This window comes from Natrix helvetica (assembly GCF_964273705.1).
Source record: "Natrix helvetica genome assembly, chromosome: 12".
In the NCBI taxonomy this organism is placed as follows: Eukaryota; Metazoa; Chordata; class Lepidosauria; order Squamata; family Natricidae; genus Natrix; species Natrix helvetica.
This window is the reverse complement of record NC_138556.1, coordinates 4537884-4561033: the sequence shown is the minus strand read 5'-3', so window position 1 is coordinate 4561033 and position 23150 is coordinate 4537884. Positions and strand designations below refer to the sequence as shown.

Below are 23150 nucleotides of genomic sequence, written 5' to 3'. Positions count from 1 at the left end.
GAACAGCTGGAGCCTGTTCCCAGTGTGCGCATGTGCACAGCTGCCAGGAGAAGGGAACAGCTAAGGAACAAGGGTCCACTTGGGAGTAAAGCCACAGGTGGACAGTGAATGATCCCTCCCATAGGGAATAAAGAGAAGGGAAAGGGGAGGGGAGTTTGCAGAAGACAATTAATTCAATTCATTAGGGTGAAGGTCTGTTCCTGACTTCTTGCCAAGTAATTGCTGCTATTTGGAAGATATCGGCCTGGCAACTCTCCAAGCCTGATAAAGGTCTGCGGTTGTGAAATCTCTTGAAAGACTGTTTGCTGGGACTTTGCTGGAGAGGAATTCCCTTTAAACTAAATAAAGGAGGTTTTATCGGGACGAGGAGTCTGCTTTTTGCTTTTGGGAAGCGTAGGTCAGAAGAAGTTGACTCCCCATTCCTAAGTAGCTTTGTTTGGTGGTTGAGAGCTAGGTACTCAATGCACCTTCGTGGGACCTGAGTGAGGAAGGATGCCATCCCTTGCTACCTTCAAACACCGTAGATCAGGGGTGTCCAAACTTGGGAACTTTAAGACTTGTGGACTTCAACTCCCAGAATTCCCCAGCCAGCCAGAATGGCTGGCTGGGGAATTCTGGGAGTTGAAGTCCACAAGTCTTAAAGTTCCCAAGTTTGGACACCCCTGCCGTAGATCAACTCAAAAATGATCCGGATACCCGAACCAGGATTGCTCTAATTCAAGAAACGGAATACCTGCAGATAGTCCTCAACTTACAACTGTTTAATGCATCGTTCAAAGTTATGACAACACTGGAAAAAAGTTGTAAGTTAAGATGGTTTTTTTCATACTTAATGACCACTGCAGTATCCTTTTTTTGATCACGTGATTTTGACCACGTGATCAAAATTTGGCTGCTTGGGAATTGATTGATATGTACGACAGTTACACTGTCCCTTTTGTGACCTATCTGGCTGTGGGGCTACTCTAGAGGGGCTTTACCAGAATAAAAAGGGAGAGAAACGAAAGGAGGGTAAACGGAAGTGAAATAATAAAAGAAGATAGGCAGTCCTTGACATACAGCCACAATGGAGCCCCCAAATTTATGTTGCTAAGCGAGATAGTTAAGTGAATTTTGCCCCATTTTGTGACCTCGCCACAGTTATTAAGTGAAGCTCTGCTATTATTATGTTAGTAACACAGTTGTTGAGTGAATATGGCTTCCCCGTTGCTTGTCAGAAGATCACAAAGGGGGAATCACACGAACTCAAGACACTGCAACCGTCATAAATATGAGTCAGTTGCCAAGCATCTGAATTCTGATCGCATGGCCATGGGGGATGCCGCAATCGTTGTAAGTGTGAAAGTGTGTAAGTGTGAAAGTCATTTTTTTCAGTGCAGTCGTCACTTTGAACGGCCATTAAACGAACTGTTGTAAGTCAAGGACTACCTATACGTACAATAAAGGAATTAGAAATACACATTCCCCAATTTTTGCTTAATGCTGCCCTCCGTGTCTTAAACACAAAACCAGAAGTGGGATTCAGCGGGTTCGGGCCGGTTTGCTCAAACTGGTAGTGGAAATCGCGGGCAAGCCAACTCACATGCTCGGGCTCTACGCATGTGCTCACATTTGCGAACTGGTAGGGAAAGTAATTGAATACCAACCCTGCACAAAACCAGGTTCCAGAGATGCTGGGTTTTATTTCCTCTTCCTCTTTTATTTGCAAAGGGTCAGCCGGCGCAACTAAGCAAGAAATCTGCCCCAGATCTAACTAGCCAAGATCCATTTCTCTGACTTCGCACCCGTCGTTTCCCCAGCTGCCTCTTTGTCTCTGTCTAAAAGCAAACCAGCTGGGACCAAGGATGGGGATAGTGGCGGCGGCAGCTCTTTGCCCGGCTGCCTGGAGGGAAGTGCTGAGGAGATACCACAAAGAGGCCAGCGGGACACATGTGCCAGCAAGCCCATGTGACACGTCCTTTGAGGCCATTCCACCAGCTTGCCATAAAAGGAAGTTTCCCTCAGCCGGTGGGGGTGAGAAGGCCTTGTTGACACAGCCCTGGAAACCGAAGGCTCTTCCAGAAATGGGAGGCAGAGAGGGAGACGGAGGGTAAACCGAGGGGAGCTACGGGATCACGAGGGAGGAACGGAAAGGCTTCTCTGACGGCACCTTCCTTTGGCACGCAGTGACGTTTGCAACCACGAGCAACAACTCAGCTGCTGCCCTTTGAGTTCTACCCGAAGGGGCTAGAACCGCCCCCCGTCTCTATGTCGTTCTCCCCCACACCTGCCATCTCTCCCTCCCTCCTGTTATCTCCCTCTGTCTCTCCCTCCTTCTCCGTCTTTCTCCCTCCCTTTCTTCCTTTTTCCCTCCCACCCTCTCCCTCTCTCCTCCTCCCTCCCTGCGTCTCTCCCCTTCTTCCTCCCTCTCCCCCTACCTCCCCGTGTCTTTTTCTCCCACCCTCCCACTCACTCCCTTTTTCCCTCTCTTCCTCTTTCTTCCCACCCTCTCTTTTTTCTCTCCCTCCCTCTCCCCTCCGTTTCTCTCTCCTCCCTCCCCCTCTGTGTTTCTCCCCCTCCCCCTCTGTGTTTCTCCTTCCCTTTCTGTCTTTCTGGCTCCCTCCCTCTCTCTTTTCTCCTCTTCCTCCATCCCTCTCCCCCTCCCTCCCTCTGTCTTTCTCCTTCTCACCCTCTCCCTCACTCCCTTTTTCCCTCTCTCCCACTCTGTGTGTGTGTGTCTCCCTCCCTCCCTCCCTCCCTCCCTCCCTCCTGTGGGAATTCCTTATTACTTCTTCAAAGTCTCACCAACCCTCGAGTAGTGGCGTTGCTCCACGGGAGGAGACGTTGCACTTCTCTCTCTCTCGTTCTTGGGAATTATACCTTTTTCCCATTTTCTAAAGTATACGAGTGGTATACTTTACAGGTGGTATACTTTTCAACATACAATAGTTCACTTAGTGACCGTTCAAAGTTACAACAGCAGCGAGCGAAGTGACTTAGGACCATTCCCCTCGCCTATGACCCTTGTAGCATCCTTATGGTCACGTGATTTAGATCCAGATGTTTGACTCAACGTTTATGAGGGTTGCAGTGTGATCCACTTTTGCAGCCTTCGGACAAACAAAATCAATGGGGAAGCCCGACTCGCTTAACGACCGTGCTACTAATGTAGCAACTGCAGTGATTCACTTAACAAACGTGGCGAGAAAGGTGGTAAAACGGGGGCAAAACTCACTAAGAAACGTGTCACTTAGCAACGTATGTCGTAAGTCGAGGAATACCTGCACTCCCTTTTGGTTCGCAGCTTGACTTCATTAAGCCTTTTTTGCTTTGGTGGATTGTTTTAAGAGAATGTTTTTCTACTTTCCCGGGCGTGTTTCTGCACGCATACCAGTTATGCTGCGGAAAGTCATTTCTCATTGGAGGAATTTCAGCAAAATAAAATAAAATAAAATAAGGGCAGGAACAATATGGGGTCTTGATCAAAAGGGGCTCCTGGTCAGCTAAAGCATTATTTTTTCAGCAGCACCTGTAGTACTTTAGCCTTTATTGTCATTGTACATCATGTATACAACGAAATTGGTTTTAGCTTCACTGGTGCAATCCATGACAAAAAATACAAACATAAATAGTATAAAGAATAATCCCTATGCAAGGAATTAGGTAATTAACTGTGGCCAACTACAGTCAGCCCTCGACTTACAGCCACAATTGAGCCCAAGGGTTGTGTTGCTAAGCAGGGCAGTTGTTAAGGGAGTTGGGCGTTAAGTGGGTTTTGCCCCATTTTACAGACCATTTCACCAGCGTGGCTAAGTGAATCCTTGCAGCTGTTAATATGGTTACTGAGTGAATCTGGATTCCCCCATTGATTTTGCTTCTCGGGGAGCCAGCTAAGGTTTCAAATGGTGACCATGTGACCCGGGGACACTGCAACCGTCATAAATACACGCCAGTTGCCAAGCACCCAGATTTCGGTCACATGACGCTTGGGGAGGCTGCAACAGTTGTTAAGTATGAAAAATGGAGATAAGTCGCTTTTTCATTGCTCTTGTAACTCTTGATATGGTCACAGCATAACAGAATAACACAGCTGGAAGGCACTTTGCAGGTCAATCTATCAATCAGAATAGAGCTGGAAGGGGCCTTGGAGATCTTCTAGTCCAGCCCACTGCTCAAGCAGGAGACCCTATACCATATCAGACAAGTGGCTGTCCAGTCTCTTCTTAAAGATGAAGCACCCGCAAGTTCTGGAGGCCAGCTGTTCCACTGGTTAATTGTCCTTGCTGTTAGGAAGTTTCTCCTTAATCCCAAGTTGCTTCTCTCCTCGGTTAGCTTCCATCCATTGTTTCTTCTCTTGCCTTCAGGTGCTGACCCCCTCTTTTTTGTGGCAGCCCCTCAAATAGTAGACGACTGCTATCACGTCCCGCCTAGTCCTTCTTTTCTCTGGACTGGCCAAACCCAGTTCCTGCAACCCGTTCTTCATATCTTTTAGTCTCCAAGCTTTTCATCATCTTCGTTGGTCTTCTTTGCACTTTTCCCAAAGTCCCAATATCTTTTTTTGTAATGTGGTGACCAAAACGGGATGCAATATTCCAGGTTTAGTCTTACTAAGGCTTTATAAAGAGGTACTAAGACTTCACATGATTTAGATCAGGGGTGTCCAAACTTGGGAACTTTAAGACTTGTGGACTTCAACTCCCAGAATTCCCCAGCCAGCATAGCAATTCTGGGAGTTGAAGTCCACAAGTCTTAAAGTTCCCAAGTTTGGACACCCCTGATTTAGATGTTATGCCTCCGTTTATACAATCAAGGATTGCTTTGGGGTTTTTGGCCGCCGCCGCACACGGCTGGCTCATCTTTAAGAGAATACCCAACACTCTCTGCTCAATCAGGAAACTCTACACCATTTCAGACAAAGGGTTATCCAATCTCTTTAAATTTCCACTCTTGGGGCATTCACAACTTCTGAATCCGCTACTTCATTGTCCTCACTGTTAGGAAGTATTCTCCTGAGTTTGCTTCTCTCCTTGTTTAGTTTTCCTCCATTGCTTCTTATTCTGTCTTCCAAGGGCTTTGGACAATAGCTTGTCCCCCTCTTCTTTGTGGCAAATATTAGAGCACTGCTATCAGGTCACTCCTAGCCCTTCTCTTCTCTAGACTAAAAAGGTAAAGGTTCCCCTCGCACATGCATGCTAGACGTTCACGACTCCAGGGGGCGGTGCTCATCTCTGTTTCAAAGCTGAGCATGTGACACAAAAACACACACACACCCGCATGCGCTCACGACCCTCGCTAGGCTCCGGACGCTCTCCTGAAGCCTGGGGAGGACGGAAACAGCCTCCTCCGGCCCTCCGGAAGGGAGAAAAATCAGTGGGCTGGCACGTACATTTGCGCCGGAGCTGACAGCTGGCATGCTACCAAATATGACTCCGCGAGCCACCTATGGCGTGCCAGAGGTTCGCCATCACGGGGCTAGGGGTTAGGAAAAGACCTTTAAGAGCTATAAACTGGAACAGAAATGCTTTTTCTGCTTTAATCAATCGCTTTCTAAAAGGAAGATCATTGAGAGTCATTTGATCAGCTTACAGGTTGGGGGAGGGGAGGAGAACCAAAACATTTCTTCATCCAAGAAATTATGTCAATTTATACCTATTAGCAGTCCCCCCCCCTTCCCCGTTAAACGGCAGTTAAAAAGCGATCCTCAAACAAATCTCCGCAACCTTAATTACCTGGGCTTAAACATCATTTTCGCTCTCGGTTGCTGGAGGGGGAAACAGGGGAGGTCTTGATTTATTAATAACGCTTCTTGCCCGTGAAAATTAAGACTGGAACATCTTTTTCTGCTTTGCAAATCTGCACATCCGTGTCCCCTCGGTTTCCCACCCCCACCACCCCTGGGCTGGCCTGGTTAAATAATTCCCCTCTGTGTTTAGCAGAATTTCAAAGCTTGCTGGAGATTTCCCATTTTGGGGGGAAAAATAATAATAATAATAATAATAATAATAAAATAAGGTGGGGAATTCAGTTCCTTAGCAACGCCCGACTGCCGCCTCCTTTGCCCAATTCCAGCGAGCGAGTGAGCAAAACAAGGTTGAACTGTCACCTGATACCCGCCTAAGCCCTCTGGCTAAATAAGCTCTTTTCCTGAGAATCTCAAACAGCTGAGGCCCCATAAGCAGTTGCATCCCTCATGCGGGCCTCGAACCAAAAAAAAAAAAAAAGGCAAGCAAAATAGTGTTTTTCCTTCCAGAAAGCCACTATGCACACAAGTTCTGGATTTGCCAACTCCCGGCTGAGCCCGACACAATCGAGTTGCAAAATCATCGCAAAGCTTTGGGAAAACATATGAGGTGGAAAGCCTGGGCCCTCTAGAAAAAGGGGACGAGGGGGTCCCCAGTTGAATTCAAAAGATATGAAAGCTCCTGGTTTGATAGAAGAAGGGGAAAAAAACTTTTTAACAAGGAGACGTTTCTTTTCCTTTGCAACCTGGAAATTTCCAGGGGAAGATTTAAGCCAGGATCGCCAAACGAGTCGGATGTTGAGATCTCTAAGGTAAAGGTTTCCCTTGCACATATGTGCTAGTCGTTCCCGACTCTAGGGGGCGGTGCTCATCTCTGTTTCAAAGCCAAAGAGCCAGCGCTGTCCAAAGACGTCATGTGGCCGGCATGATTAAACACTGAAGGTGCATGGAACGCTGTTACTTTCCTACCAAAGATGGTTCCTATTTTTCTACTTGCATTTTTTATGTGCTTTTGAACTTCTAGGTTGGCAGAAGCTGGGACAAGTAACAGGAGCTCACTCTGTTACACGGCACTAGGAATTCAAACCACTGAACTGCCGTCCTTTGTGATCAACAAGCTCAGCATCTTAGCCACTGAGCCTCCACATCCCAGATAGATAGATAGATAGATAGATAGATAGATAGATAGATAGATAGATAGATAGATAGATAGATAGATAGATAGATAGATATACATATATATCAAAACATAAATAAATTAAAACCAAGCATTAAAATCTAAGGGCATGTGATGAGGGCAGGGTCGGAGTGGGGGGAGGTCGGATTTGTTGTTACTCTATCAACCCCCTCCGCTGCGCTGTCCCCCCACTGGAGCCTGAAACCACTGGCGAATTAACATCTCTAAGGCCCTTACGAAAGGATAGGGGGGTTTGGGCCAACCTCACATCAGGGGGCCCATATATTCCAGAGGGCAGGAGCAACAGCAGAGAAGGTCTTCCTCGTGGATCCCGCCAGCCGGAAGAATCGGGCTGACGGGATCCATAGCATGCCTCCTCTGCTGGCACGAGTGGGTGGCGGCACGATCCCACAGCAGTCTGGTGAAGAGGACAAGGCAGGCAAAGGTAGAGAAGGTCTGGGTATACGTACAGCATGTCTGGGCAGTTGTCTGGCTTTTCCAGGAGGCCTCCCTCCATCACAAAACGTAGGACTTGTTCATTGGACATCCCTTGGTAAGGCTGCTCCGCTAAGGTGGCAATTTCCCACAAAACAACGCCAAAAGACCTACAAGGAAAAGGTTAAGAAACGTTAGCGTCACACTAGGCGAAGAACTAGAGGAACTGAAGATGTAAAACGCGTAGAGTTGCAGGAGAAGGAATGTGAACCTGGGGGAGGAGTGAAAAGAGGCATCAGCCTAGCATCCCTACATCGCCGCAAGCAAACTAAGTCCAGCCTCCTTTGAGTGCTGTTGCTCTTTATCTTACTCTAACCAGGTGCTGACTGTTAGTTGGGAAGATTCCCATGCATAGGCATTTAGCAATAAATTAGCTTAATTTAACCTTCTGATGTGGACATGGTCTTATACTGATAAAAACCTACAGAAACACTTGGGTACTGGGGAGAGGGGCATCTACAGCAGGCACACAATTCCTGCAATGACAACATCCCACAAACCCGTGGATCTGCGTCACAATAGCTGTCATCTGCATATGTTATGGTTATGTTGACAGTGTGGCGCCATCATGGTTTGTTAATAGGCATGTGCTATAAAAATGCAGTGTCATGTAACACAACTAGGAAATAATACTGCAACTATAAGTATAAATTACTGAGTAAAGGTAAAGGTTTCCCTTGCACATATGCGCTAGTCGTTCCTGACTCTAGAGGGTGGTGCTCATCTCCATTTCAAAGCCAAAGAGCCAGTGCTGTCCGAAGACATCTCCATGGTCATGTGGCCGGCATCACTAAACACGGAAGGTGCATGGAAAGCTGTTACCTTCCCACCAAAGCTGGTTCCTATTTTTCTACTTGCATTTTTTACCTGCTTTCGAACTGCTAGGTTGGCAGAAGCTGGGACAAGTAATGGGAGCTCGCTCCGTTACACAGCACTAGGGATTCGAACCGCAGAACTGCCGACCTTTCTGATCGACAAGCTCAACGTCTTAACCACTGAGCCACCCTTAAATTACTGAGTAACACTGCCTAAAAAGATAGGCACAAACTGACTCAATAATAACAACCCCTGCTCTTTTTATGCGCTCCCAAAAAATAAAAAACCCATAGGGCCTGATCAGGTGAAATTTAATTTGGTGTCAATTGTACAAACTACACTTTGGATAAAGTAATGCACTGATTTGTTGCAAACAGGAAGCCTTCATCTCCTGTCTTTATGAGGCTGCCACGCTGAATCGGACTCGATTGTAAATATTTTAACTCAACCAATGTAACCCCCAAATTTGGCTTTGAATGAGACACTTAAACATGCATTAAGAATATTCCACTGATTTTTTTAAATTTTTATGTATTGAATCCCTGGTCAGAGGCTGGAAATAAAAACTCAAGATACAATATAAATCAGTAAGCAGAGTGCACAAGACAGAAATAATGGCCCAAATTCAAAACAACTGATCATCTAAACTTGATATGGAGACCTCAATCATCTTACCCAAAGCATCATTTGAACACAGCCTCTTCAATGGCAACTGCATGGAAGTTAGCAACTTTTGATGCAAAATCCACCACTTTCCTTTCTTTTCCCCTTGTATAATTAACCCCCCTATTCCCCCCCCATTTAAAAATTATATTGGATCACATGAAAAAAGAAGTTTAAAATATTGATGTTCCCTGCAACATTAACTTGCTTACTTTGGTAATGGAATCCATTCTGGATCTGTATACTATTAAAATGCTTGTTGTTATGACCATTAACTGCATTAAACGGCATCATACGGCAACCGTTTTTAAACCAAGGTATCTTAAATGGCCTAACATATAAAGGTGAAGGTAAACGTTCCCCTCACACATATGTGCTAGTTGTTCCTGACTCCAGGGGCGGTGCTCATCTCCATTTCAAAGCCGAAGAGCCAGCGCTGTGCGAAGACGTCTCCGTGGTCATGTGGCTGGCATGACTAAATGCCGAAGTCGCATGGAACGCTGTTACCTTCCCATCAAAGGTGGTCCCAATTTTTCTACTTGCATTTTTTTTCAAACTGCTAGGTTAGCAGAACCTGAGACAAGTAATGGGAGCTCAGTCCGTTATGCAGCGCTAGGGATTCGAACCGCCGAACTGCCGACCTTTCTGATCGACAAGCTCAGCGTCCACTGAGCTACTGCGTTTCTGGGCTAACATATAGAATGTGTCAAAAATTCAGGACTCAGGACTCCTAAGGGCTCAAAATTTGGAGATGTTGTGGCTGCTTCAGGGCTATTGCTGCACTCATGAGACCTTAATTTTAAACCTTGTGTGACAGTTTCCCAGCCAGTCTCACAATCCCTTTCTCCTTGCCCCATCTAGCAGCAACCATTTACCTGCCTGCTGGGAAGGGAAAAGAGGGAAGGGAAGGGAGATTTCTGATAATCCCTGCTAGAGTCTCAATGGGGAAATCAATGGGGAAGCCATCAGGAAGTCAGAAGTTTCTCCTGCTCCCAATGTTCTTTTGCCTGCTCATAGTCAAATCATGTCACCTTTTATTTGATTTCTATAGTCAACCATCTCAGCAAACGACTTTGGGCTGCTCACAGTTCAGAACGTATTACAATTAAAATCTTTCAACACATTTTAAAACAATAGAAACATTAAAAGGAAAGAAATCTGGAGTTACCAAGAGCATCTAATGCAGTGTTTCTCAACCTCAACAGCTTCAAGATACAGGGGCTTCAACCCCCAGAATTCCCCAGTCAGCATGGTGTCTGGGGAATTCTGGGAGTTGAAATGCACACATCTTCAAGTTGTCGTGGTTAAGAAAGACCGACTTTCTGGCTGGCTCTTTCAGAAGACACAATATTTAGATGCCTGGAATCTCATTTTGACAAGGAAATGCCTCAGTGACAGGAAAATCGAAGGAAGGAAGGAAGGAAGGAAGGAAGGAAGGAAGGAAGGAAGGAAGGAAGGAAGGAAGGAAGGAAGGAAGGAAGGAAGGAAGGAAGGAAGGAAGGAAGGGGCCAGCCAAATTCTGCAGCGGGTTTTCCAAAATATACAAATCTACCATATTTTTCAGAGTGTAAGATGGACCTTTTCCCCCCTAAAAGAGGGTGAAAATTTGGGTGCATCTTATACACTGAATGTAGCCCCACCCACCCACTGGCCCCTCGCCGTTTGGCCTCTGCCTCCCGGTAATTTACCTCCTTGCAGCAAACGGGGAAAATGGGGCTTGCAGCAGCCTGAAAGTGAAAGTGAAACTTGCTGTTTGCAGCAGGAGGCAAATTGTGGGAGGCAGAAGCAATTTATTTTTTTCTTGTGCTAATCAGGCTGTTTGCTGTAAGGAGGTAAGTCAATAACTATAAATACCTATAGAATATTCAAATTATAGACTTATTTTTTTAAAGACTGCTTTATTATTGTTCTAGACAGCTTAACAAAATGAAGAAGCTTTTTAAAATAAATGCTTGATCTGAAGATGCCCAGTGCTATTGTATCTTCTCCTAAATAGCAGAGAATAAAGTATACTTCCAGAAAGCCACATCAATTTTAACAGCATCTGTACAAGTACAGTCTGAAATGTAACACTACAAACAGTGTATATTGTCTGTGCTGTTTGCTGTTTGTTGCGAGGAAGCAAATTGCTGGGAGGCAGAAGCAGATTCCCCCACCCCCTGGTTTTCCTCCCCAAAAGCTAGCTGCGTCTTATACTTCGGAGCGTCTTATACTCCAAAAAATACGGTATATGTAACGGCCATCCCTGCCAAGCCTGGAGATCTAACCAGCTTCACTGGGGCTGTGGGAAAATAGCACAGAAAAACAACCACCCCAGTTTTTAACTCTTATAATTTGGAAGCTATCATATAGAGGAATTCACTCTCAAGTGGATCCCAGCACAGGTCGCCCTCAACTTACAAATTTAGCGACTGTTCGAAGTTACGACGGCACTGGAAAAACTGACTTACGGCCATTTCCCATGCTTAAGACCAGTGCAGCATCCCCATGGTCACCTAATCAAAATTCAGACACTTGGCAACTGGCATGTACTTATGACTGTTTCAGGGTCCCAGGGGTCGCGTCGTCCCCCCTTTTCTGACAAGCAAAGCCAATGAGGGTGTTACTAACTTAACAACTACAGTGGTTCACTTAACAACAGTGGTGAAAAGGTCATAAAATGGGGCAAAACTCCCTTAACAACTGACATTTTGACATTTTGGGCTCAGTTGTGGTTTTAAGTTGAGGAGTATTTGTATCCAGTGGTGTGTTCCTAACCAGTTTACTACCGGTTCGCTGAGAGAGGGCGTTTTACACGCATGTTGCTACGCATGCGCAATCTACTGAGAACTGTTCTGCGCATGGGCAGAAGCATGCTGGCGATGGGAGAAGAGACCGGGGAACCGGTTTGGGGGCGTGACAGGCCTGGGTCGCTGCTGGTTCCAGCGACCCAGGCCACCAAACCATTACCAATTCGACCAAACTGGTCCGAACAAGTAGAAACCCATCAATTCTTGTATCTGGTTCTTCCTGTTACATCTACTATAAAGGCACCAGAGGAAGAAGCCCTGTCTAACCAGAGAAATGGGCCAGTTTTAAAACCAAACAATTTGAATTTCTGGGAGGGTTTAAGCATGACAAAAGCTTTCCCGAGGAAGTAGGAACACACGCACACACACACACACACACCTGAGTTGTGTACAGTTTTCACAGCAGAAAAAGCCACCGCTAACTAAACCAGAGATTTCCAAACTTGGTAACTTTAAGATTTGTGGACTTCAACTCCTAGAATTCCCCAGCCAGCCATGCTGGCTGGGGAATTCTGGGAGTTGAAGTCCACGAATCTTAAAGTTGCCAAGTTTGGAGACCCCTGATTGAAACAACCAAGTTTCAAGGCATGGAGCAACCGAAGAATGTAAATAGTTTTCTTCATTATTACCAGACATCCGAGTGGGTGGTGAACACGCCGTCCTTCAGCGATTCTGGGGACATCCAGCGGACCGGCAAAAGTCCCTTTCCACCTTTCCGGTAGTAATCAGTCTCGTAGATATCCCTCGTCATGCCAAAATCTACACAGCAACACAAGAGACACGTGTGTGCTCAGCAAATTGCAGTTCAAGCAGAAACCAAAATAACAGCAGACCCGGTTGTGTTAGCTCTTATTAGCTCAAACTTTTATTTCTGTTTTATAGCGCCCGTGGTTTATATGTATTTATCTGCAATCATATTAGACTGAGAAGGAAATGAGATGGCCACTACGTTTCCCATCCATTTTAGCTTCCCTTATTTATTATTTTAAAGATAAGTGATTTTTCTTAAAAAACAAAACAAAAACACACAGGGCTACAAAACCAAATGAAGTCTCTCATTGCTTTCGGAGCCTGATTGCTGGCTTGCAGACTTTTCATGACCTGCTTAGGTAACGTTATCAGTATGAGGAAGGGTAGGGTTTGCTTCCTGTTTCTATTCAGCAGTTTGGCCCATCAGGGTTGGCGGGAGTGTGATTTTTCTCTTTGATAGTTCCTTGTTTTGGCTATTGTTTTCTGCTTGATTGTTTGTCTGGTGTTAATCCCTGCTTATCTGGGAGTTCGTTGCTGGGGAAGATGTATTCTGATCTTTGTTTGCAAAATCAAGTGTCAAGAATCCCTCTTGGTCTTCTGTCGTGTCAGTACGTCAAGGTAGGCCAGGGGACAAAACAGGCTTCGTAAAAGTCTATTAGAAATCTACTTTCGTCCTCCCCTGAGCTACTGCAATACTATAATGTCCCTTTAACTTGCTCTCTCGGCCCATGTAATATGGAGATAAATCTCTCACTCTAAGTGCATTCTCCTTTTCAAGGTTATGTCCATCCACCTCTATGTACGGGCTGCAAAATGAGTTCCAAAAACACTTAAAAGTTGGTGGCTACAACCCAGTGTTTTGATTGGAACAGGTTAGAAACTAATGGAGGGACCTTGGAGGTCTTCTAGTCCAACCCCCTGCTTAGGTAGGAAACCCTATGCCATTTCAGACCAATGATGGTCCAATGAACATGAAGCCTACCAAGAACTCAAGATTTTACACACACACGCCCTAAACCTTTTGCCCTATCCATTTCTTGGAGGTGTCACCAAGTCTTGCTTGTAGATTTTCAGCCTGTTGTGCCTACAATACTAAATGGTTCCTTTTTTAAAGTAGTAATGAAGTCCTACCTCCGATCTTCACAGTGAAGTCCTCTGCCACCATGCAGTTCCTGGCAGCTAGATCTCTGTGGACAAACTTGTTGGCGTTGAGATAAGCCATGCCATCTGCAATCTCCCCAGCCATCTGAATCATCTTCTTTAAAGGCGGAGGATTCTGAAGGGGGTTGTTCTAAGGAAGAAATGGAGATCACCACCAAGTCAATAAAGAAAGTTCAGCTTTCTTTCCTTATTCCAAGCTCAAGATTTGGCTCATTTTTCAATGTCACGACTGGATATTCCTTTCATTGCTGCCCAACGGAACTAATTGCACTGTCTTGAAGTGTGTGCCAAAAGGTCCATGTTCTCTCACATCCAACAAGAGCTCCATGTTCTCCTACATACAATAAGAGCTCCATGTTCTCCTACATACAATAAGAGCTCCATGTTCTCACATGCAACAAGAGCTCCATGTTCTCCTACATACAATAAGAGCTCCATGTTCTCTCACATCCAACAAGAGCTCCATGTTCTCTCACATCCAACAAGAGCTCCATGTTCTCTCACATCCAACAAGAGCTCCATGTTCTCCTACATACAATAAGAGCTCCATGTTCTCCTACATACAATAAGAGCTCCATGTTCTCTCACATCCAACAAGAGCTCCATGTTCTCCTACATACAATAAGAGCTCCATGTTCTCTCACATCCAACAAGAGCTCCATGTTCTCCTACATACAATAAGAGCTCCATGTTCTCTCACATCCAACAAGAGCTCCATGTTCTCTCACATCCAACAAGAGCTCCATGTTCTCCTACATACAATAAGAGCTCCATGTTCTCTCACATCCAACAAGAGCTCCATGTTCTCCTACATACAATAAGAGCTCCATGTTCTCTCACATCCAACAAGAGCTCCATGTTCTCTCACATCCAACAAGAGCTCCATGTTCTCCTACATCCAACAAGAGCTCCATGTTCTCTCACATCCAAGAGCTCCATGTTCTCCTGCATACAATAAGAGCTCCATGTTCTCACATCCAACAAGAGCTCCATGTTCTACATACAATAAGAGCTCCATGTTCTCTCACATCGAACAAGAGCTCCATGTTCTCTCACATCGAACAAGAGCTCCATGTTCTCCTACATCCAACAAGAGCTCCATGTTCTCTCACATCCAACAAGAGCTCCATGTTCTCCTACATACAATAAGAGTTCCATGTTCTCTCACATCCAATAAGAGCTCCATGTTCTCCTACATCCAACAACAGCTCCATGTTCTCACATCCTGTCTCCACTCAGCCCCCAAGGTTGCTTCTACAATCATGTTTTTTAGAAGCCAAGCGATTTCTGTATCTCAGCTCAAGGAACGCTGCTTGGTTTACAGTCACACTTTCATCTTCACAAACACACCAGATGCTTCTACTATCTCCACATGAATTATTTACAACAGAAACCATCCACAAAGGCGGCAAGGGCTGCTGGGAAGAAGGGGAGATACTCAACGAGAACTGCCAGCCCTAATCTCACTTTTATTTGGTTCTTGAGGATTCCCCCCACCTCGCTTTCTCCTGCCTAACTTGCAACTTGTGACAACACCCACAAGGGCGGCTACTGATTTTCTGCTGCCAGCGTGAATATTAAATGTCAGCCGCATGACTAAATATTAGTGTTTGTTGCAAAAACTCATTCATAATTCAAGGCAAGAGCGAAAGGGAACGGGGGCTGCCGTATGGAGGGTCACGAGCAATTAGCAGGGCTGTTTTACACTGAACAGCCATCCGGGCTTATTCAGAGTCAAGAGTAAGGGGCAAAACATTGCAGACGGAGGCCCAGCAGCCAGCTGAGTAAGCAGCGGGGACAAAGGAAGGCATGTGCAGCCATTTACAATTAGGTGGGCAAAATGGCTAGAGGATTGCTGTTTTATTATTTGTAAAAAAATAAGAACGGAAACATCGCTGTAAATGAAGAGATGCTTCTTGCTGTTCAAATGTTGAGCACTGCTGTACAACAAGTACCATGTTTTTTGGCGTATGAGACACACCAAGATTTTGAAGAGGCAAATTTAAAACAAAAAAAAGTTTTTGCACTCTGCAGACCTCCCAAAAACGGGCCCGTTTTTCGTCAAAGAAAAGGGCATGCATAGCCTTTAGAAGGCTTATAGAGTGCTCCTGGAAGGGGGGGGAGGAAATGAGCAAAAAACAGCCCGTTTTTCGCTCGTTTCTGCCCTCCCCAGCCCCCAGGAGCACTCTGGAAGCCTCCTAAAGGCTATGCACGTCCATTTTTGCAAAGGGGGCGGGGTTTCAGGAGGCCAAAAATGCTGTATTCAATATATAAGACGCACCCAGATTTTCACCCTCTTTTTTGAGGGGAAAAAAGGTGCGTCTTATACTCCCAAAAATATGGCAGCTCTTTTTCTTCTTCATCTTTGCCTACCTGCTCACAGAAACTGAACATACCTATTGTAGAGTAGGTATGTTCCTATCTCGACATAACTAGTTAAGGAAAAAGGGGTGGCTTCCTTAAACCAAGTTTATGGAAGCCATGGGCTAGCAGAGGGATCGGCAACCTTAAGCACTCCAAGAGCCGCAAAGGTCCTAACCGGAAGCCCCCCGTTCAATTCTGGAGCCGACCTCTGTAGTCCAGTTCCCCCACTATAGAGTCCCCTCCTAGCGCAGCGTCCTTTTTCCTCTACCTGTCCTAACTGAAAGCCCTATCAATTGTGGAGCTGACCGGCGACAAGGAGCTGCAGAAGAGGGATGAAAGAGCCACATGCGGCTCCAGAGCTGCGGGTTGCTGACCCGGAAGGGATCTTGCAGGTCTTCTAGTCCAATTCGAAGGGGTGTCTTTGTCGTGCACCTCATTTTACTGGGGACACTATCTTCCTTTCACAAAGCACATGCGTTTCCCACCCACCCCTACCACAAACATACTTCCGTGTCTGGGCGGAGAGACCGCAGGTAACTCTTCAGATCTCCTCGGGTCATGAGTTCCATGATGACCAGAGTGGGCTGACCTTGAGAGACAACGCCAAGGAGCCGAACCTGTCAAAAGAAATAAGCAAATTAGATGCTTTGTAGGAAAAGGACAGGCAGAGCCTGGTGGTGGAGTCAAGAGAGGAATCAGCTTAGAATCAATACGTTCCCACAAGTGTTCTAAGTCCAATCCTTCTTGAATTGTGTTAACTCTTCTTGTTAGTTGCGAAGTCATGTCCAACCCATCGCAACCCCATGGACAACGTTCCTCCAGGCCTTCCTGTCCTCTACCATCCTCTGGAGTCCATTCAAGCTCACGTTGACTGTTTCGGTGACTCCATCCAGCCACCTCCTTCTCTGCTGTCCTCTTCTTCTTCTTTTGCCCTCAATCGTTCCCAACATGAGGCTCTTCTCCAGTGAGTTATCTAGCACCAATTTAATCCTGACCATTGATTGACAAGATCATCATGTATAGGCATGAGCAATAAATCAACTTAAATGGTACTTAATGTGTGAACCTGATTCTGCACGCCTGACATGATTATGGGCATAGGAACTTGTCATGCGTGTGTGTGTGTGTGTGTGAGAGAGAGAGAGAGAGAGAGAATCATTGGGACAAATGGTGAGTGGGAGAAATCATGTTGGAAAAGTGGTTATAAAGGGAGCATCCATACTCTATTTGAACCAGAACAGAAATCTTGTATAACATTGTGTTGAATTTATGTTTTACCAACAAACAAATAAAGGGAGATTAGTATAGATCTATTTCAAGCTATTTAGCTCTCATCAGCTAGCCTGGGGTTCGAATCCCAGTAAGGATCTGGCTAACTAAATAGCTTGAAATAGATCTATACTACTCTCCCTTTATTTGTTTGTCGGTAAAACATAAATTCGACGAAAAAATAGTTTGTCACGAACGCAACTGCCTGCGAAGGCTCCTGGATTGGAACTGAAAGGCGAAAGCGGAAGCAGTATGCTCCGTCCCATATTTGGGTAGACCAGGTTGCCCAAGCTTGTCAATCAGAAAAGTGGGCAGTTTGGCAGTTCGAATCCCGTTACTTGTCCCAGCTTCTGCCAACCTAGCAGTTCAAAAGCACGCAAAAAATGCAAGTAGAAAAATAGGAACCAACTTTGGTGGGAAGGGAACAGCGTTCAGTGCGTCTTTGGCATGTTGAGTCATGCCGGTCACATGACCACGGAGACGTCTTTGGACAGCGCTGACTCTTCGGCTTTGAAATGGAGAGGAGCACCGCCCCCTAGAGTTGGGAACGACTAGCACATATATGCGAAGGGAATATTTTACCTTGATGATATGGATTGAAGGTATCTACAGCACAACTTCAAAACTCTTCCCCCTCCCCCCTTTCCATCAAGACATTAATTTTTTCCTCTTACTGATAGGTTCCAACTTTAGCATTTCTAGCAATAAATATTTATTCGTGTATTTTTAACTCAGCCTTGATTTGATCATGTTACAATGCCTTTTAAATATAAGATGCAAAGAGCATTGATTTCATTGGGAAACCCAAAAGGGGGAAAAAGAAGGGACGGAATTTAAACCCGGCTGAGGAAGGTCATGTGTTTTTATGTATTAAAGCGTAATAGAAGCAAGCAACTTGTTCTGATTTTTCTATGCTAAATTATATATTCCAGCATTCTAGTTCAGAAAGTCCTTGGTGGACAATGGTACAGGTAGTCCTCAGCTTACGACCGCAGTTGAGCCCAAAATTGCTGTTGAGAAGCAGGATAGTTGCTAAGTGAATTTTGTCCCATTTTACAACCTTTTTAAACCACAGTTGTCAAGTGAATCACTTAACTGTTAACTGCTGTTGTTAAGTCAGTAATACCGCTAAGTGGATCTGGCATCCCCACTGACTTTGCTTGTCCCAAATTGAGACTCCGGGACGTAAATAGGAGTCAGTTGCTAAACATCTGAATTTTGATCATGGGAATGCTACAATGGCCGTAAGTGTGATAAATGCTCATGTCACATATTCTCAATGTCATGTTATGACTTATGGTCATAAGTCACATTTTCCAACTTCGAATAGTCACGGAACTGTTGTAAGTCGGGATTGGAATGTATGTTGCTAAGTGAGGTAGTCATAAAGTCCAAAGTCTAGATGACAATCACGTGACTTCACGGGCGCTGAGATAGCTGGGACTTTGAGGACTGGTTATAAGTACCACAAGTTCAGGGCTGCTGTGACTTCCAACGTTCACTGAAAAGATGGCTGGTAAGGGGGACTACCTTACATGTACATGTAAGTCTGGGATTGCTTGCTCCTGGTGAGGAAAGCTATAGCAAATCTAGACAGCCTACTAAAAAGCAGAGACCCTGCCAACAAAAGTGCGTATAGTCAAAGCTCTGGTTTTCCCAGTTGCAATGGACGGCTGTGAAGGTTGGACCATAAGAAAGGCTGAGCGTCAAAGAATGGAGGCCTTTGAACTCTGGTGCTGGAGAAGACTCCTGCATTGAGTCCCTTGGACTGCAGGGCCATCCAACCGGTCAGTCCTAGAGATGATCAACCCTGGCTGCTCTTTAAAAGGCCAGACCCTGAAGAGGAAACTCAGGTACTTTGGCCACCTAATGAGAAGGAAGGACTCCCTGGAGAAGAGCCGGGAATGCTGGGAACGATGGAGGGCAAAAGAAGAAGAAGAGGACAGCAGAGAAGGAGGTGGCTGGATGGAGTCACTGAAGCAGTAGGTGTGAGCTTTAATGGACTCCAGGGGATGGTAGAGGACAGGAAGGCCTGGAGGAACGTTGTCCATGGAGTTGCGACGGGTTGGACACAACTTTGCAACTAACAACATCAACAAGTCTGGGATGGGGGAAAGAAGTCAGACATCAACACAGCTTGGCAGAGTTCAGTCACTTACAACGTGGTGGCAGTTGAACTCCTTCATCACCGAAGCTTCGTTCAGAAACTCGATCCGCTCCCTCATGCTTGCCGATTCGTTGACGGTCTTGATGGCCACCCTGGTTTCTGGCTCGTCTTTCACAACCCCTTTGGCTACTCCCTCGTAGACCATGCCGAAGGAACCTTGCCCAAGTTCCCGGCACATCGTAATCTTTTCTCTGGGCACTTCCCACTCATCTGGCACGTACACTGCACAAAACAACAACACAAAAGTAGTTTGCGAAAATCACCGTGGTGCAGGGGTGTCCAAAGTTAGCCACTTTAAGACTTGTGGACTTCAACTCCCCAAATTCCCCAGGCAGCAAATATTTTGGAGAGCCGTGCTGGGGGAAGATGCCATCTGTAGAACATCTTATACAGATTTTCTTTATACCCCGTGGCCATTGTTAGTTTCCGATTAAGTATCCAAAGTTTTTCCCATTTAGCCAATTCCACATAGGATCATAGGATCTTACGCTTAGGTAGGAACCAAAAGCACAGGTATAGAATAGATGACACCTGACTCAACAGTAGTAATTATGAGAGGAATCTACGTGTCCTAGTGGACAACCATTTAAGTACGAGCCAGCAGTGTGCCAAAAAAGCCAACACAGTCCTAGGCTGCATAAACAGAGAGATAGAATCAAGGTCATGGAAAGCTATAGCATCATTTTATACTTTATTGGTAAGATCGCACTCCAGTTTTGGTTGCCACAATACAAAAATATGTCTCCTGCTCCAGCAGAGGGTTGGACTAGAAGATCTCTAAGGTCCCTTCCAACTCTGTTATTGTATTCTGGTATGAAAGCCCCAGTACAAGCTGACAGTGACAAGGGAGTTTCCTTTTCCTGGAATAGTATAACTATAAAAGGCCAATGTTTTACGTTCTTCAAATTTACACTCTCCCAATGTTTACGTTCAAACATAACATGCTTTGAAACCATTGTGTGGCTCCATCCTGTTGTAATCCTGCCCCTAAACTGTAAGGTTAGGAATGGATGAAATCCAAGAATATAAATCGAAGGCCCTGACATGTTACACTGAACTGCGTTTCTTTAGTCACAGCTTAGCAAAGGAACCCACAGCAACTGTGTTCACACAACATGCCGAGCCTACACCTAACCCGAACCTATCGCTTATAACTTTATGGCTTAAGTTTCCAACTACAGTCAGTGAATCTAGGAAAATAGCATAACAATTTACAACTCCAGATCAGTGATGAAATCTAATCCCCCCACCCCTAACTGGTTCTATGGGCGTGGCTTGGAGGGGGGGGACGGTCATGTGACTGGGTGGGCACAGCGAACTTTTTTTTTTCAGTTTCAGCTTTTTAAAAAGCTTTTTAAAGCATTTTTCCTGCTTTTAAAGGAAAAAAAATCCTTTAAAAAGCTTTTTAAAAAGCTTTAAAAAAAGCTTCCGACAATCGCGCACCTCACAGCTGAGCCGCGTGATCCCCGGAAGCTTTTTTTTTTTTTTACTATCGGTTCGCAGAACCAAAGAGAATCATCCCTACCGAACCAGGCCAAACTGGGAGGATTTCAACCTTGCTCCAGATGATCCAGAGGAAAATTCACAGATGGTGAGGGCAATCGTAAGAGGCCAAATTTTTCAGGATCTCATCTACCAGACAATTTAACATTTGGCCCCACAGCACCACCTCAAAACATCTTCAGAAAGGACGAGAATACTCCCAATTAGTACCTGAACCGTCCTTCTTGAACGTGAAATAATGCAACGTGGTTAAAAATCCGTTGGGAACAAACGAACTAAAAATATCTCCAATTACATTCATCAGCATGTTTCAGCCATTTGTTTTCTCCTGAACCCTGAGACGACTTTTTAAATGAGCCACAACATCCAACCTTTTGACTACGAGAATAAAAACTAAAACAAGATTTTAACAGCAGTGTTCATTTTTTGCTTCTCCTCCTTCTTCTTTCAGATGTTAAAGATGAAGTGACCCTCTCAAGATTAAATTGAAAGTAGTAAGCTGAAAATGCCCAGCCTGGGTGACAGAATCTACCAAAAAGCCACATTCTGAAATGCATGACAGAGAAAGGAGCTTATTTTGTCTTCTTCTTCTTCTTCTTCTTCTTCTTCTTCTTCTTCTTCTTCTTCTTCTTCTTCTTCTTCTTCTTCTTCTTCTTCTTCTTCTTCTCCTCCTCCTCCTCTTCCTCCTCCTCCTCGTCCTCTTCTTCCTCCTCCATCATCATCATCATCATCATCATCATCGTCATTTTTTTAAAAAACAGGAGAACTTTTTATGCATCCTTTTTTATCCTCCATTCTCAGTGTTTCTCCATCTTGGCAACTTTATGATGTGTAGATTTCCACTCCCAGAGTTCCCTAACCAGCATGCTGGTTAAAGAATTCTGGGAGTTGAAGTCCGTCTGTCTTAAAATTACTAAGGTAACTATAAACCCTGAGAACTGAATGACAGTTATTTCATTCGTTAGCCCAAAGCAGCGAGCTTTGAAGCAGCGACTTGGATCATTCTAAAGCGAGCGGGGAGGATGAAAAAGAAATGGAAGAGGAAGATGAGGAGGAAGGCAGAGGAGGAGAAGGAAAAAGAGAAGAAGGGAAGATGGGGAGGAGGAGGGAGAGGAGGAGAAGGAAAAGAAGAGGAGATGGGAAGATGGGGAGGAGGAGGGGGAGGAGAAGGAGAAGGAAAAAGAGAAAAAGGGAAGATGGGGAGGAGGAGGGAAAGGAGGAGAAAGAAAAGAAGAGGAGATGAGAAGATGGGGAGGAGGAGGGAGAGGAGGAGAAGGAAAAGAAGAGATGAGAAGATGGGGAGGAGGAAGGAGGAGGAGAAGAAAGAAAAAGAGGAGAAGGGAAGATGGGGAGGAGGAGGGGGGAGGAGGGGGGAGGAGAAGAAGGAAAAAGAGAAGGGAAGATGGGGAGGAGGAGGGGGGAGGAGGGGGGAGGAGAAGAAGGAAAAAGAGGAGAAGGGAAGGAGGAGGATTGTGAGGTTCTTGATGCTCTCTGAGCTTGGTAGTTTTCTTGCAATGTTTCATGACCCAACTAGGTAACATCATCAGTGCTAGAAAGGAGTGCAGGGTGCAGAGAGGAGGAGGAGATGATTTTGTCATCTTGAGCAACTGCCTCTCTGTTCAACAAGGGGAGGGAACGCTTCCCTTCTCTTCTCCCAAACTCCATTCACCCACTTCCAAGACTTTGCTTCTGAAAAGCGTCAAAAGCCAACTCACCATCCGAAGCGCTGAAATATTCGGGGTTCACAGAAGCGTAAAGCACTCCGTTTCCAAGCCTGTCGCTGTTCCTGTTAAAATATAAGCAGTTACTTCTTCACGTTGATACCCACCTCTCCCCAAAAAAGGACAAAATCTTCACACTGTTTGGGGCCTCTCACCTGGTGTTCTGTTCTGGGACTTGCTGTTAAAAACACCCACACAGCCCACTAACTACTTTTAGCATGCTATACGGAGGTGCGAGGAATCCGATGTGTTACTTCCTAAGTCTTTTGCAATGGTAAATCCCTTAAATTTGCATTTTCAGCTGATATTTATTTTCTAAAATTGATATCTGGAGTGGCATAAACGTAGCTTTTCACACAGGCCTCTGCAATCACAAGTTTGAATCTGGGTTGTAAGTACCCTTTTGGGGGCCTGTCATAACTTCAAGCGGTCGCTAAGCGATCGTAAGTCGTAAGTTGAAGTCTACCTCTAACTATTCCCCGTACACCTATCTCACTCCATAAGCTTTGAAAGAAATCTTCAACTCATAGTAGGAAAAACTGACAGTGCCGATGTC

General features: G+C 45.3%; 1 protein-coding gene across 3 annotated transcripts in view; it reads right to left on the bottom strand.

Moving 5' to 3' along the window:
- The window catches only part of IGF1R (insulin like growth factor 1 receptor), a 242201-nt gene that overhangs the window by 9862 nt on the left and 209189 nt on the right, over positions 1-23150 (bottom strand). For all 3 annotated transcript variants that reach the window (XM_081964805.1, XM_081964806.1, XM_081964807.1), the window contains exons 15-20: positions 22589-22659; positions 19363-19592; positions 16441-16551; positions 13541-13700; positions 12289-12418; positions 7367-7501 (exon numbers count right to left, since the gene is read on the bottom strand). In XM_081964805.1, coding sequence (XP_081820931.1) covers positions 7367-7501; positions 12289-12418; positions 13541-13700; positions 16441-16551; positions 19363-19592; positions 22589-22659 — 837 coding nt within the window. The remainder of the gene's footprint in view (positions 1-7366; positions 7502-12288; positions 12419-13540; positions 13701-16440; positions 16552-19362; positions 19593-22588; positions 22660-23150) is intronic.